Here is a 13347-nt window from a genome sequence, read left to right on the forward strand (position 1 = left end):
TCCTTTCAGACAGTATACACGAACACTGTCACCTTGCCGGCTAAGGAACACTACATACACTGCACTGCAAGCATCTCTCATGACTTGAATGAAACAGCTGCAAACACTGGTTGATGTTACTGTAGCTTGGTAGCCAATGTCAGCTAACCGCTAGCTAACAAAATGTGACCTGTAATTCAATGCAGCGATGAAGGCTGGTGACGGTTATAAATGGTTTTATTGTATTGAATGGTAAAAGTAAAGAAATGCCTCGCATATCCTTTGTTAGATCTACTTACTGAAAGTCAACCACCAACAACAGACTGTCAGAGGGCTGTGGGGGGGGGGGGCACTGGATCAAACCGTTGTGAGGCAAAGGGCGGAGGGTCACAATTTATTTTAAAAAACGCACTATTAACTGTCTATAATGAGCACAATTTCTTTCACTGCATATTATTAATATTATTGAAATTACATAGTTCACCCATCCCAAACATCCCCACCATTAGGACCCAGTCACATCCACCCATCCCAAACATCCCCACCATTAGGACCCAGTCACATTCACCCATCCCCACCATTAGGACCCAGTCACATTAACCCATCCCAAACATCCCCACCATTAGGACCCAGTCACATTCACCCATCCCCACCATTAGGACCCAGTCACATTCACCCATCCCAAACATCCCCACCATTAGGACCCAGTCACATTCACCCATCCCAAACATCCCCACCATTAGGACCCAGTCACATTCACCCATCCCAAACATCCCCACCATTAGGACCCAGTCACATCCACCCATCCCAAACATCCCCACCATTAGGACCCAGTCACATCCACCCATCCCAAACATCCCCACCATTAGGACCCAGTCACATCCACCCATCCCAAACATCCCCACCATTAGGACCCAGTCACATTCACCCATCCCAAACATCCCCACCATTAGGACCCAGTCACATCCACCCATCCCAAAACAGTTTAAATCGAAATGGTTCTAATTAGGTCCCTGAATAAAGGAATGTAAAATAACACTAAAGGCCCCTGTCTGCACTATTCTTGAATACATTTTGTATTCAGATTGTGCATATGTAGACCTGTACCCTCATGGAAGTGCTATACAAAGTTACCCGTCTTTCATAACCAAACCTCAGACACCAAAATGACATTTAGGTACACCACCCCATAAACAACTAGCAAACATTTTGTGTGTCAAAATATTCAGTCTCTCTCAAAAGTGAGCACACCCCTCACATTTTTGCAAATATTTGATTATATCTGCTCATGTAACAACACTGAAGAAATGACACTTTGTTACAAAGTAAAGTAGTGAGTGTAGAGCATGTATAACAGTGTACATTTGCTGTCCCTTCAAAATAACTCAACACACAGCCATCAACGTCCAAACCGCTGGCAACAAAAGTGAGTACACCCCTAAGTGAAAATGTCCAAATTGGGCCCAATTTGCCATTTTCCCTCACCAGTGTCATGTGACTCGTTAGTGTTACATGGTCTCACACTCCCTCATACTGGTCACTGGAAGTTCAACATGGCACCTCATGGCAAAGAACTCTCTGAAGATCTGAAAAATAATTGTTGCTCAACATAAAGATGGCCTAGGCTATTACAAGATAACAAGACCCTGAAACTGAGCTGCAGCACAGTGGCCAAGACCATACAGCTGTTTAACAGGACAGGTTCCACTCAGAACAGGCCTCGCCATGGTCGACCAAAGAAGTTGAGTGCACGTGCTCAGAGTCATATCCAGAGGTTGTCTTTGGGAAATAGACGTATTAGTCCTGCCAGCATTGCTGCAGAGGTTGAAGGGGTGGGGGGTCAGCCTGTTAGTGCTCAGACCATATGCCAAACACTGCATCAAATTGGTCTGCATGGCTGTCGTCCCAGAAGGAAGCCTCTTCTAAAGATGATACTACTAACACTACTGCCCTTAATACTACTAACACTACTGCCCTTAATACTACTAACACTACTGCCCTTAATACTACTAACACTACTGCCCTTAATACTATTAACACTACTGCCCTTAATACTACTAACACTACTGCCCTTAATACTACTAACACTACTGCCCTTAATACTACTAACACTACTACCCTTAATACTACTAACACTACTGCCCTTAATACTACTAACACTACTACCCTTAATACTACTAACACTACTGCCCTTAATACTACTAACACTACTGCCCTTAATACTACTAACACTACTGCCCTTAATACTACTAACACTACTGCCCTTAATACTACTAACACTACTGTCCTTAATACTACTAACACTACTGTCCTTAATACTACTAACACTACTACCCTTAATACTACTAACACTACTACCCTTAATACTACTAACATTACTGTCCTTAATACTACTAATCCTACCTGATGTGTTGGAGTTTGATGGAGTACAGGTATTCAGCTTTCATTTTGATCTCCCAGAAAGATAAGGTTGTATAGGTCGTATATGTAGTAGACTTGTCATCTGGGTTAGCAAAACAGCAAAAAGAGTTTGATGACTTCTTCATATCTTCATAATCCAGCTCCACCCCTGAGAAGTACATGATAGGATCAGAGGAAGTACAGAATGTACCCTGTTCACAGTAATAGATAGGTTATTAACCTAATAATCTGGCCAATGAGTTTATAAACGGTTTATACATGTCATTTAATCATTATACAGCATGTAAAATGTACTTTCTAGGTCCTAAACAAAAACAAAAAGCACAAACATACAAAAATATCCTAATCTTATTGAGTTCACTGAAGTAGAATGACTTTCCAGGGTTATCTGTTAGTCTATAGCAGCCAACAGCGGTTATCTGTTAGTCTATAGCAGCCAACAGCGGTTATCTGTTAGTCTATAGCAGCCAACAGCGGTTATCTGTTAGTCTATAGCAGCCAACAGCGGTTATCTCTTAATCTATAGCAGCCAACAGCGGTTATCTGTTTATTAAAGGCTCTGTGAGGTTTTGGGAGGTGGGTTTAGATTTAGGTTGCAGTCAGAACTTACTGAGGGCCGTTTTGTTAGACTTTGTCCTGTTACAGCAGATCAGACAGTAGATGAGGTGGAAGATGTTGAAAGGAGGGGGAAGAGGAGGCCGATGGTAGAACTCCAAAATCATCTCGTATCTCTGGAACTTCCAGATGGTGTCTGACCTCTTCTGAATATTCTCAATTGTGTTGCTGGAAAGGGGTTGGGCAGTTTTCTATTAGAACATTTTAGGATGTGAATATCCAGGATACAGTGAGGGATTTTTTTGTTGTTGATCTGATTGATTGATTGCTTCTGTGGACAGGTGTCCTTTATACAGGTAAACTGAGATTAGGAGTGTGCTCCTAATCTCAGCTCGTTACCTGTATAAAAGACACCTGGGAGCCAGAAATCTTTCTGATTGAGAGGGGATCAAATACCTATTTCACAAGTTTTTCTGGATTTTGTCGTTGTTATTCTGTCTCTCACTGATCAAATGAACCTACCATTAAAATTAAAGACTGATAATTCCTTTGTCAGTGGGTTCAAATCATTTTTTACCTCACTATATATACAGAGGTATTTACCAAAAATAATCTGGGTCTGTTTTCTTTCTTCTGTCAAACAAAAAATCTATAACAAACCAAATGAAAAAACGACTGGGATTTATTGGGGTGCAAATGTGCCACCAAATCAACGTCCCACACACCTGCCTCCACCCACACACACCTGCCTCCACCCACACACACCTGCCTCCACCCACACACACCTGCCTCCACCCACCCACACCTGCCTCCACCCCTACACACTCCTGCCTCCACCCCTACACACACCTGCCTCCACCCCTACACACACCTGCCTCCATCCCTACGCAGACCTGCCTCCATCCCTACGCAGACCTGCCTCCATCCCTACGCAGACCTGCCTCCACCCACACACACCTGCCTCCACCCACACCTGCTTCCACCCCTACACACACCTGCCTCCACCCCTACACACACCTGCCTCCATCCCTACACAGACCTGCCTCCACCCACACACACCTGCCTCCACCCACACACACCTGCCTCCACCCACACCTGCTTCCACCCCTACACACACCTGACTCCACCCCTACACACACCTGCCTCCACCCACACACACCTGCCTCCATCCCTACACAGACCTGCCTCCACCCACACACACCTGCCTCCATCCCTACACACACCTGCCTCCACCCACACACACCTGCCTCCACCCACACACACCTGCCTCCACCCACACCTGCCTCCACCCCTACACACACCTGCCTCCACCCCTACACACACCTGCCTCCACCCCTACACACACCTGCCTCCCTCCCTACACACACCTGCCTCCATCCCTACAAAGACCTGCCTCCACCCACACACACCTGCCTCCACCCACACACACCTGCCTCCACCCACACACACCTGCCTCCACCCACACACACCTGCCTCCACGTAGGACAAGAAGGAGAAGGCGATGACTCCCGACACCCCTTCTTCCTCAACCCCCAGTGGGACATGGTGATGCCGCCTCCCCAAAAAGTGGTTTGATTATTGGTTTTGATTTCTCCCTCACCTCCTCCCCATGCACTCCTGTTGATTTCTCCCTCACCTGCTCCCCATGCACTCCTGTTGATTTCTCCCTCACCTCCTCCCCATGCACTCCTGTTGATTTCTCCCTCACCTCCTCCCCATGCACTCCTGTTGATTTCTCCCTCACCTCCTCCCCATGCACTCCCCACTGAACTCAGGGCACTTAAAATATAAAAAGAATAACCATGAACTCTATGAACGTTATTCAATCAGAACCAGCCTGTTCTTAACTGAAATAAAGCCTGGTTACACCTGCAGCCTCAATGGTGTAATGACACAAAACGGCCAGCAGGTGGCAGCACTAGATCGCTAGTTACGTTTGGATATATTTTATAAACTCAGAAAAATTACCAACTTCTTCCCAAAAACTCAAGAACACCCCCATACTATGTGGACTAAATATTTATTTTTATATCATATTTATAATACAAACGATGTATTATGGTTCAAAACATCATATATAGTGATGTACACCCTTGTAATCCCTATTCTTGTCTACACATTAGCCTTTCTAAGATGCATGGTCAATGTCGTTGCCCTGGTGAAAAGTTCCCATAGCAACCCAAACTATACACAGACAACCCAAATTATACTCGGAACGCTTCAAGGAAGTGGCTACAAATAATATACCATTGGAATCGGACGATTATGGCGATTCCATTTTTCTGAATATTTATGCAAATGAGCACTGTCCGCGGAACCGCGGATGTCGACTTTGAATGGATAACCACCAATATATAATGTATATGTCTTGTATTGAATAATCATGAACGTATCTGCAGCAAACCATCATGTGCCTTGAAGTTAATGGCCCTGTGTTTTATTACATTTGTGTCCTGAAATTGAACCACCAGTGTGTGATAATTTATTGGACAAAGGTCCCCAAAAATAGCTGTGGGACAAAAGATAAAACACACCCAACGGATTAACAAAAAGTGATGGTCAGAACATGTCATATAAGAAGCTACTGTATAAAAGTAACGGTCCAGTCCTTAGAACGATGTATCTGTAGCAGGGCCTGGCTTTATTGACTGTGATTGTTCTATGATTTTCATTAAAGTCCATTGAATTCAGAATAGAGTTGTTGCACATTTGTTTTTGAAAGAGTAGACATGGTTTTTCTACGACAGTGATAATGAGGATTAACCCTCCATTGGATGATTCTGCTGTCAGTAAACACCCAGATGGGAGTCCTCGATGAGCCTGCTGCTACGGTTGGATTTTCAAGAGAATCTCTCCCAAATGAATAGCACTTGTTAGGAATAACAGGCGTCAGCAGACCCATGCTTTCGGGGCCCTAGATGTTTTTTGTTTATTTGGTCAAGCTGACATTAATTTGGCATGGGTTAGGGCATGCAATGTGAGCCAAGGACTGACCGCTTGATGTTCACTTCGTTAAATTTTGTTGTACAACATTGGAATATTTTCAGAAGAACAGATTATTAGAAGAAAACATAAGAAATGTACATTTATAAAATGTTGTGTATTAGCCTAGCTGAAAATAAGAAATGGTGCCCCTGTCAGAAGTTAAACAGCTACTGATGCTTAATCCTTATATATAGCTATGAGCAGGATATTTTTAGTCCATGACTAGATATTTGTCTGAAAACCAGCCCCTAATGTCTTGGAAAATCAGATTTAAACATTTGCTGGCACCAAAACACAGTAGATAATTGGACACACATTATCCTGAATGCTACTAAAACAACAAACATCTCTATAGCGATTGCTGAAAGCAAATGGAAAATAAATTGTGGCAAAGAGTGACAATGGATGTAGTTGGATGAGTTGATCAAGGGAACGTACTTGAAGATGGCTATGAGTAGGTTGAGCAGCAGTACGTTGGCTAACAGCAGGAAGACACACAGCAGGATGATGGTGATCCAGTTATGGAACTCGTTTAGTTGAGGACATTTAGCCTCCGTAGAGTCAGTTGCATTCTCACTGCAGGTTTTAGTGTAAAGGTCGTCTGGACAACAAAGAGGAATAAGCAGTACTTGATTAGTTCCTTATCAACTTTTAATAACATTTTCAGCAATATATTTGGGATAAGTAGACACATTGACAAACAGTCCAACATGAAGTCAGAGAGATTTTGTCACTTTGATAGACAGTCGAACACAAAGTCAAGGAGGTTTAGTCACTTTGACAAACCACGTTATGCATTTTTGCTTTGGCCTTAGATACAAGTGGTTTCCAAAAGGCAGTGCGGCCATAACTACCAACTTTGTGAAGCTCATGACATTCAGTTTAGTTGAGATTGGGTCGCAGAGGTGCTGATTCAATCCTGTGGTAATTTTCGAGCCTGTGCTTCTGGGGTATTTCGTAACTATCCTCTGAAGTCTCCATCTATCCCTATCAGTAAGATTTGACTTGCGACCACTGTTCCTCTTGGTCCATGCAATGTGTCCATATTTGGCATATAGTGTTTTGAGACTGCTCCCCTTGATACATTGAATAATTTAGCGGTTTTTGGAACCAATCCACCTGCAATTGAGTCATTGACTATTTGGCCTCTTTGGAACTATGTCAGTTGCCTCGGGTTGCTTTAAAAACTACATCTCAATATCAAAGTGTTGATTGTCAGACCTGTTTTATAGCTGACATATGTACTACTAATTGGCAATTAACCTAATGTGACCTCTGCAGCTGAGGTTGTAATTGTGATTTCGTTATTTCAAATTAAATGTCCTGTTCCATGTGACATGATCCCCTGAATGTGTGTGGCATGGAAGCTTAGCTCTAAGCTATCATGTTACAGTGGCATAAATGGCTCCTAAAAGTCATTCATTAGTATGTATGTTTTATCCTTTTTTAAATTGTTTTACTTTGTAATGTGTATATCGATTAGTGTTTGTGAAGTTGAATGTAGTTTTGTGTGAATATTGTATATAGGATTTAGCAAATTTATGAACTGACTGTAGATGTACATTTTATTTTGCAATGTTTTTGTGAGCTGTGTGATCTTAGCTCGTGGGACTACGGATGGAAATTAGCCCTTGGCTATAATCCGGCATTTTTACATGCATGTACTCCATGTCTTGTTCATTAACACGCACTGTCCCAATCAAATAAAAGTAAAACAAATAAAATAATCAAAGAGCACACAAATGTGTACTTTTACCAGTGTACATCATTGAACACATTGGCCAAATATAAACAGCCTAGGCCCGAATAAATAGGTGAACTGCAAAGACCGGGGACCACTTAGCCAGTTCTTTTTTTTCATTGCATCCCCCTATTCAGGACATATTACCAGGGGGGTGAAGTTAATGGTTAGGACAGGCATATTATAACCAGATGGGTGCAGTTAATGGTTAGGATGGACATATTATTACCAGAGGGGTGCAGTTAATGGTTAAGATGGACATATTATTACCAGATGGGTGCAGTTAATGGTTAGGATGGACATATTATTACCAGGTGGGTGCAGTTAATGGTGAGGATGGACATATTATTACCAGATGGGTGCAGTTAATGGTTAGGATGGACATATTATTACCAGATGGGTGCAGTTAATGGTTAGGATGGACATATTATTACCAGGTGGGTGCAGTTAATGGTTAGGATGGACATATTATTACCAGGTGGGTGCAGTTAATGGTTTGGATGGAAATATTATTACCAGATGGGTGCAGTTAATGGTTAGGATGGACATATTATTACCAGGTGGGTGCAGTTAATGGTTAGGATGGACATATTATTACCAGATGGGTGCAGTTAATGGTTAGGATGGACATATTATTACCAGGTGGGTGCAGTTAATGGTTTGGATGGACATATTATTACCAGATGGGTGCAGTTAATGGTTAGGATGGACATATTATTACCAGGTGGGTGCAGTTAATGGTTAGGATGGACATATTATTATCAGGTGGGTGCAGTTAATGGCTAGGATGGACATATTATTACCAGGTGGGTGCAGTTAATGGTTAGAATGGACATATTATTACCAGGTGGGTGCAGTTAATGGCTAGGATGGACATATTATTACCAGAGGGGTGCAGTTAATGGTTAGTATGGGCATATTATTACCAGGTGGGTGCAGTTAATGGTTAGGATGGGTATATTATTACCAGGGGGGTGAAGTTAATGGTTAGGATGGACATATTATTACCAGGTGGGTGCAGTTAATGGCTAGGATGGGCATATTATTACCAGAGGGGTGCAGTTAATGGTTAGGATGGACATATTATTACCAGATGGGTGCAGTTAATGGTGAGGATGGGCATATTATTACCAGGTTCCACCAGCGACAAAAAACCTTTGTTCTCATATTTTCCAGATGGTGTTGTTCATAAACGTTTTCAATGGCGACATGTACACATTTGTGTGTGTTCTTTGTTAATTCACACTATGTTCATCTATTGTGATTTAGATGAGACTATATTTTAAGTGCCAAATATGCATGTACAGTTGTGCTCATTGCACAGTTTGCATTCCTTAAAATAGTGAAATTCAGGCATTGATTTTGAAAATATGACTGATCATGCAAAAAAACTATTTCATTTAAGAATAGCGATCATTTATTATCACATAGTTGTTTGGCTCCTTTAACAGAAATCACCCAAATGGCCCTGATCAAAAGTTTACATACACTTGAATGTTTGGTGTTGTTACAGACACAGAAGGTGACACACACAAGTGAAAATGTCAATTAAAGGAGAATTTCCCACACCTGTGGCTTTTTAAATTGCAATTGGTGTCTGTGTATAAATAGTCAATGAGTTTGTTAGCACTCACGTGGATGCACTGAGCAGGCTAGATACTGAGCCTTGGGAAGCAGAAAAGAACTGTCAAAAGACCTGCATAACAAGGTAATGGAACTTTATAAAGATGGAAAAGGATGTAAGATGATATCCAAAGCCTTGCAAATACCAGTCAGTACTGTTCAATCACTTATTAAGAAGTGGAAAATTTGGGAATCTTTTGATACCAAGCCAAGGTCAGGTAGACCAACAAAGATTTCAGCCAAAACTGCCAGAAGAATTGTTTGGGATACAAAGAAAAACCCACAGGTAACCTCAGGAGAAATACAGGCGGCTCTGGAACAATTGTGTTTGTTTCAATGAACACAATACGATGATACTTGAACAAAAATGAGCTGCATGGTCAACTTGCCAGAAAGAAGCCTTTACTGCACCAATGCCACAAAAAGCCCCTTGACACGCCTCACAGCTTCTGGCACACTGTAATTTGGAGTGACAAGACCAAAATAGAGCTTTATGGTCACAATCATAAGCACTTTGTGTGGAGAGGGGTGAACAGAATACCATCCCCACTGTGAAGCATGGTGGTGGCTCACTGATGTTTTAGTGGTGTGTGAGCTCTAAAGGCACGGGGAGTCTTGTAAGAATTGATGGCAAGATGAATGCAAATGGGCAGCTATACCACCTGCAAGAATTTGGGGCCTCATAGACAACTGTTACAAAAGACTGCATGCTGTAAATGGTGCTAAAGGGGGCAATACACTGTATTAAGAACTAAGGGTATGCAGACTTTTGAACAGGGGTCAGTTAATTTTTCTCTTTGTTGCCATCTTTTGTTTTATGATTGTACCATTCTGTTATGATCTACAGTTGAATGTGAATCCCATAAGAAATAAAAGACGTGCGTTTTGCCTGCTCACTCGTGTTTTCTTTACAAATGGTACATATATTACCAATTCTCCAAGGGTATGCAAACTTTTGAGCACAACTGTATCTCCATGACAACAATACCACTCACTTTCAAACTTGGCATTTCAAGGCTGATGAAGGTATGATAGAGATTCTACTGATTATGCACATAAACACATTTCACAACCAGCTCAAAAAAAGGATGTGTAATTCGCTGTAGTCCCAGACTGCATCTCTAACTTACTGTCAAACTCTCCAAAGATAATGAGGTAGGGTTTATAGATGACTCCTTGTAAGATCCAGTCAAGTCTGTCCTCATTGTTGATGAGGATGCTCTGCCTAGCCACTCCATATGCTACCACCCAAATAATCAACAGGAACATGAAGGACAGCATATCCTTCACCTGGAGGACAGAGGGAAAAAGGACCGTGTTAAACCTGGATTTTCTGCAAACATTACTGAAACAATTGTTCCAGTGTAGACACGTTTGGTATGTACACAGAAGAACCTTGCAAATCCTGGCAGTCATTCTGAATGCAGGTTGTAGGTGAGAGAAAACCCCAAACAGTCGATATCCCTACTGGCATTAGTTCCAATAAGAATAAACCTTTCATCACATGTGGAATCTGATCTGTAGGCCTGATGTGTCCAAAAAAGCATTTCACTATAAATCACATATGCATTTTAAAGACTATAGTACCAGGTAGAAGAGTACAAACATGGTCATACTTTCAGTTACATAAGACACCATGACAGTGATTAGGATGCCTTCGTATCACTAGCATAAAGCACATATACTGGTATAAAACCTCCACTGTAACTAACTTAAAGCCACACCACTTTCTAAGCCGCGCCATGGATATCATTTCCAGAGTGCATTGCCCTTTTGGGTTAGTTACCCCCATGATAGTGTTTGTTGATTACATGGACGCTGTGGGCTGAATTTCTGCCCACAGAGGCCTTTCGTCTATTGCATTACAGTAATGTGGTCTATTGCATTACAGTAATGTGGTCTATTACAGTAATGTGGTCTATTACATTACAGTAGTGTGATCTATTGCATTACAGTAGTGTGGTCTATTGCATTACAGTAGTGTGGTCTATTGCATTACAGTAATGTGGTCTTCAGTCTTTTTGCCAGAGTGAACAGCCAGTGGACAGGTGAAGTGCCTCCTCCACTAGTTTGGTCAGTAGGAGACTGCCTCCTCCACTAGTTTGGTCAGTAGGAGACTGCCTCCTCCACTAGTTTGGTCAGTAGGAGACTGCCTCCTCCACTAGTTTGGTCAGTAGGGGACTGCCTCCTCCACTAGTTTGGTCAGTAGGAGACTGCCTCCTCCACTAGTTTGGTCAGTAGGAGACTGCCTCCTCCACTAGTTTGGTCAGAAGGAGACTGCCTCCTCCACTAGTTTGGTCGGTAGGAGACTGCCTCCTCCACTAGTTTGGTCAGTAGGAGACTGCCTCCTCCACTAGTTTGGTCAGTAGGAGACTGCTTCCTCCACTAGTTTGGTCGGTAGGAGACTGCTTCCTCCACTAGTTTGGTCGGTAGGAGACTGCCTTCTCCACTAGTTTGGTCAGTAGGAGACTGCTTCCTCCACTAGTTTGGTCGGTAGGAGACTGCCTCCTCCACTAGTTTGGTCAGTAGGAGACTGCTTCCTCCACTAGTTTGGTCGGTAGGAGACTGCCTTCTCCACTAGTTTGGTCGGTAGGAGACTGCTTCCTCCACTAGTTTGGTCGGTAGGAGACTGCCTCCTCCACTAGTTTGGTCAGGAGGAGACTGCCTCCTCCACTAGTTTGGTCAGTAGGAGACTGCTTCCTCCACTTGTTTGGTCGGTAGGAGACTGCCTTCTCCACTAGTTTGGTCGGAAGGAGACTGTCTTCTCCACGCTTCGACAGGGACAACAAAGAGCCAACCATTAAAGCTGAACTCACCCCCCTCAGACTGTCCACCAGATGTGTTGTCTGCACTGAGCAGGGTGAATGCATGCAAGGCTGCTGGTCCTGATGGTGTCCTCGGGCGTGTGCTCCGAGCATGTGCTGGGCAGCTGGCCCAGGTCTTTACCAACATTTTCAACATTTCACTGACCCAGGCAGTTAACATGCTACAAGACTGCAACCATCGTGACAGTGCCGAAGCAGTTGTCTGTGTCTAGCCTGAATTACTTCCGACCTGTTGCATGCATCCCCACAATCATGAAGTGCTTCGAAAGACTAGTTCTGGCCCACCTTAAGTCCTGCCTCCCCCAACAATGGATCCCTACCAGTTTGCCTATCGGTCAAACAGGTCTACAGAGGATGTCATCTCCAAAGTCTTACACTCTGCCCTGACCTACCTGGACAAAACCAACACCTATGTGAGAATGCTATTCATAGACATTAGCTCAGCATTCAACACAGTCATCCATTCTAGGCTGTTCAAGAAACGACATGACCTGGGGATCAGCCCTTCACTCTGCAACTTTTGACTTCATACCCTTGTGTATCAGGTTAGACAACTTCACCTCCTCCACCCTGATCCTGAACACTGGTGTTCCACAAGGCTGCGTGCTGAGATCTCTCCTGTACTCCCACTTCACCCACAACTGCGTTCCTGTACACAATTCCAACACCATCGTCAAGTTTGACACCACAGTGGTAGGCCTGATTAGTGACAAAGACGGGTCAGCCTACAGGGAAGAGGCCATACGTTTGGCCCCTTCACATCCATGCCACAAACGGTTTGCCCTCCTTCCATCAGGCAGGTGGTACAGGTCTCTTTGGTCTAACACCAGCAGGTTCAGGAACAGTTTCTTTCCATCTACTGTTACTCTGCTGACCTCTGTGACCAAACACTAACCATACCCCCCCTGCCTCTCAGGGACTTTGTTGCACTACTCCCTTGTACTACTCTGACACTGTCTTGCAAAGTCTGATAATGGTAGTTTTCAGTTGTTAAAAGGTACATGTCTACCTCAGGAACCTCACTGCTGCTATCCCTGCATTTCGGTTGCACATACTCCTTGTACATTCAATTAGCCTCTTTACACATTTAGAATTGGCATTGTGCTTGCATTTTTACAGTTGTTACACACACATCTACCTCCGGGACCTTAATGCTGTTATCTCTGCATCATGGTTGCTCATGCTACCCTACTACAGTACTCCTTAATTTACACATCT

The 13347-nt window shown here is 43.2% G+C and overlaps 1 protein-coding gene across 2 annotated transcripts in view; it reads right to left on the reverse strand.

The window, feature by feature from the left end:
• trpm2 (transient receptor potential cation channel, subfamily M, member 2) overlaps positions 1-13347 on the reverse strand; it is a 53140-nt gene that overhangs the window by 11686 nt on the left and 28107 nt on the right. For both annotated transcript variants that reach the window (XM_034288612.1, XM_034288613.1), the window contains exons 13-16: positions 10435-10594; positions 6379-6541; positions 3011-3183; positions 2383-2548 (exon numbers count right to left, since the gene is read on the reverse strand). In XM_034288612.1, coding sequence (XP_034144503.1) covers positions 2383-2548; positions 3011-3183; positions 6379-6541; positions 10435-10594 — 662 coding nt within the window. The remainder of the gene's footprint in view (positions 1-2382; positions 2549-3010; positions 3184-6378; positions 6542-10434; positions 10595-13347) is intronic.

Source organism: Esox lucius, chromosome 20 (genome assembly GCF_011004845.1).
Source record: "Esox lucius isolate fEsoLuc1 chromosome 20, fEsoLuc1.pri, whole genome shotgun sequence".
Taxonomy (NCBI): Eukaryota; Metazoa; Chordata; class Actinopteri; order Esociformes; family Esocidae; genus Esox; species Esox lucius.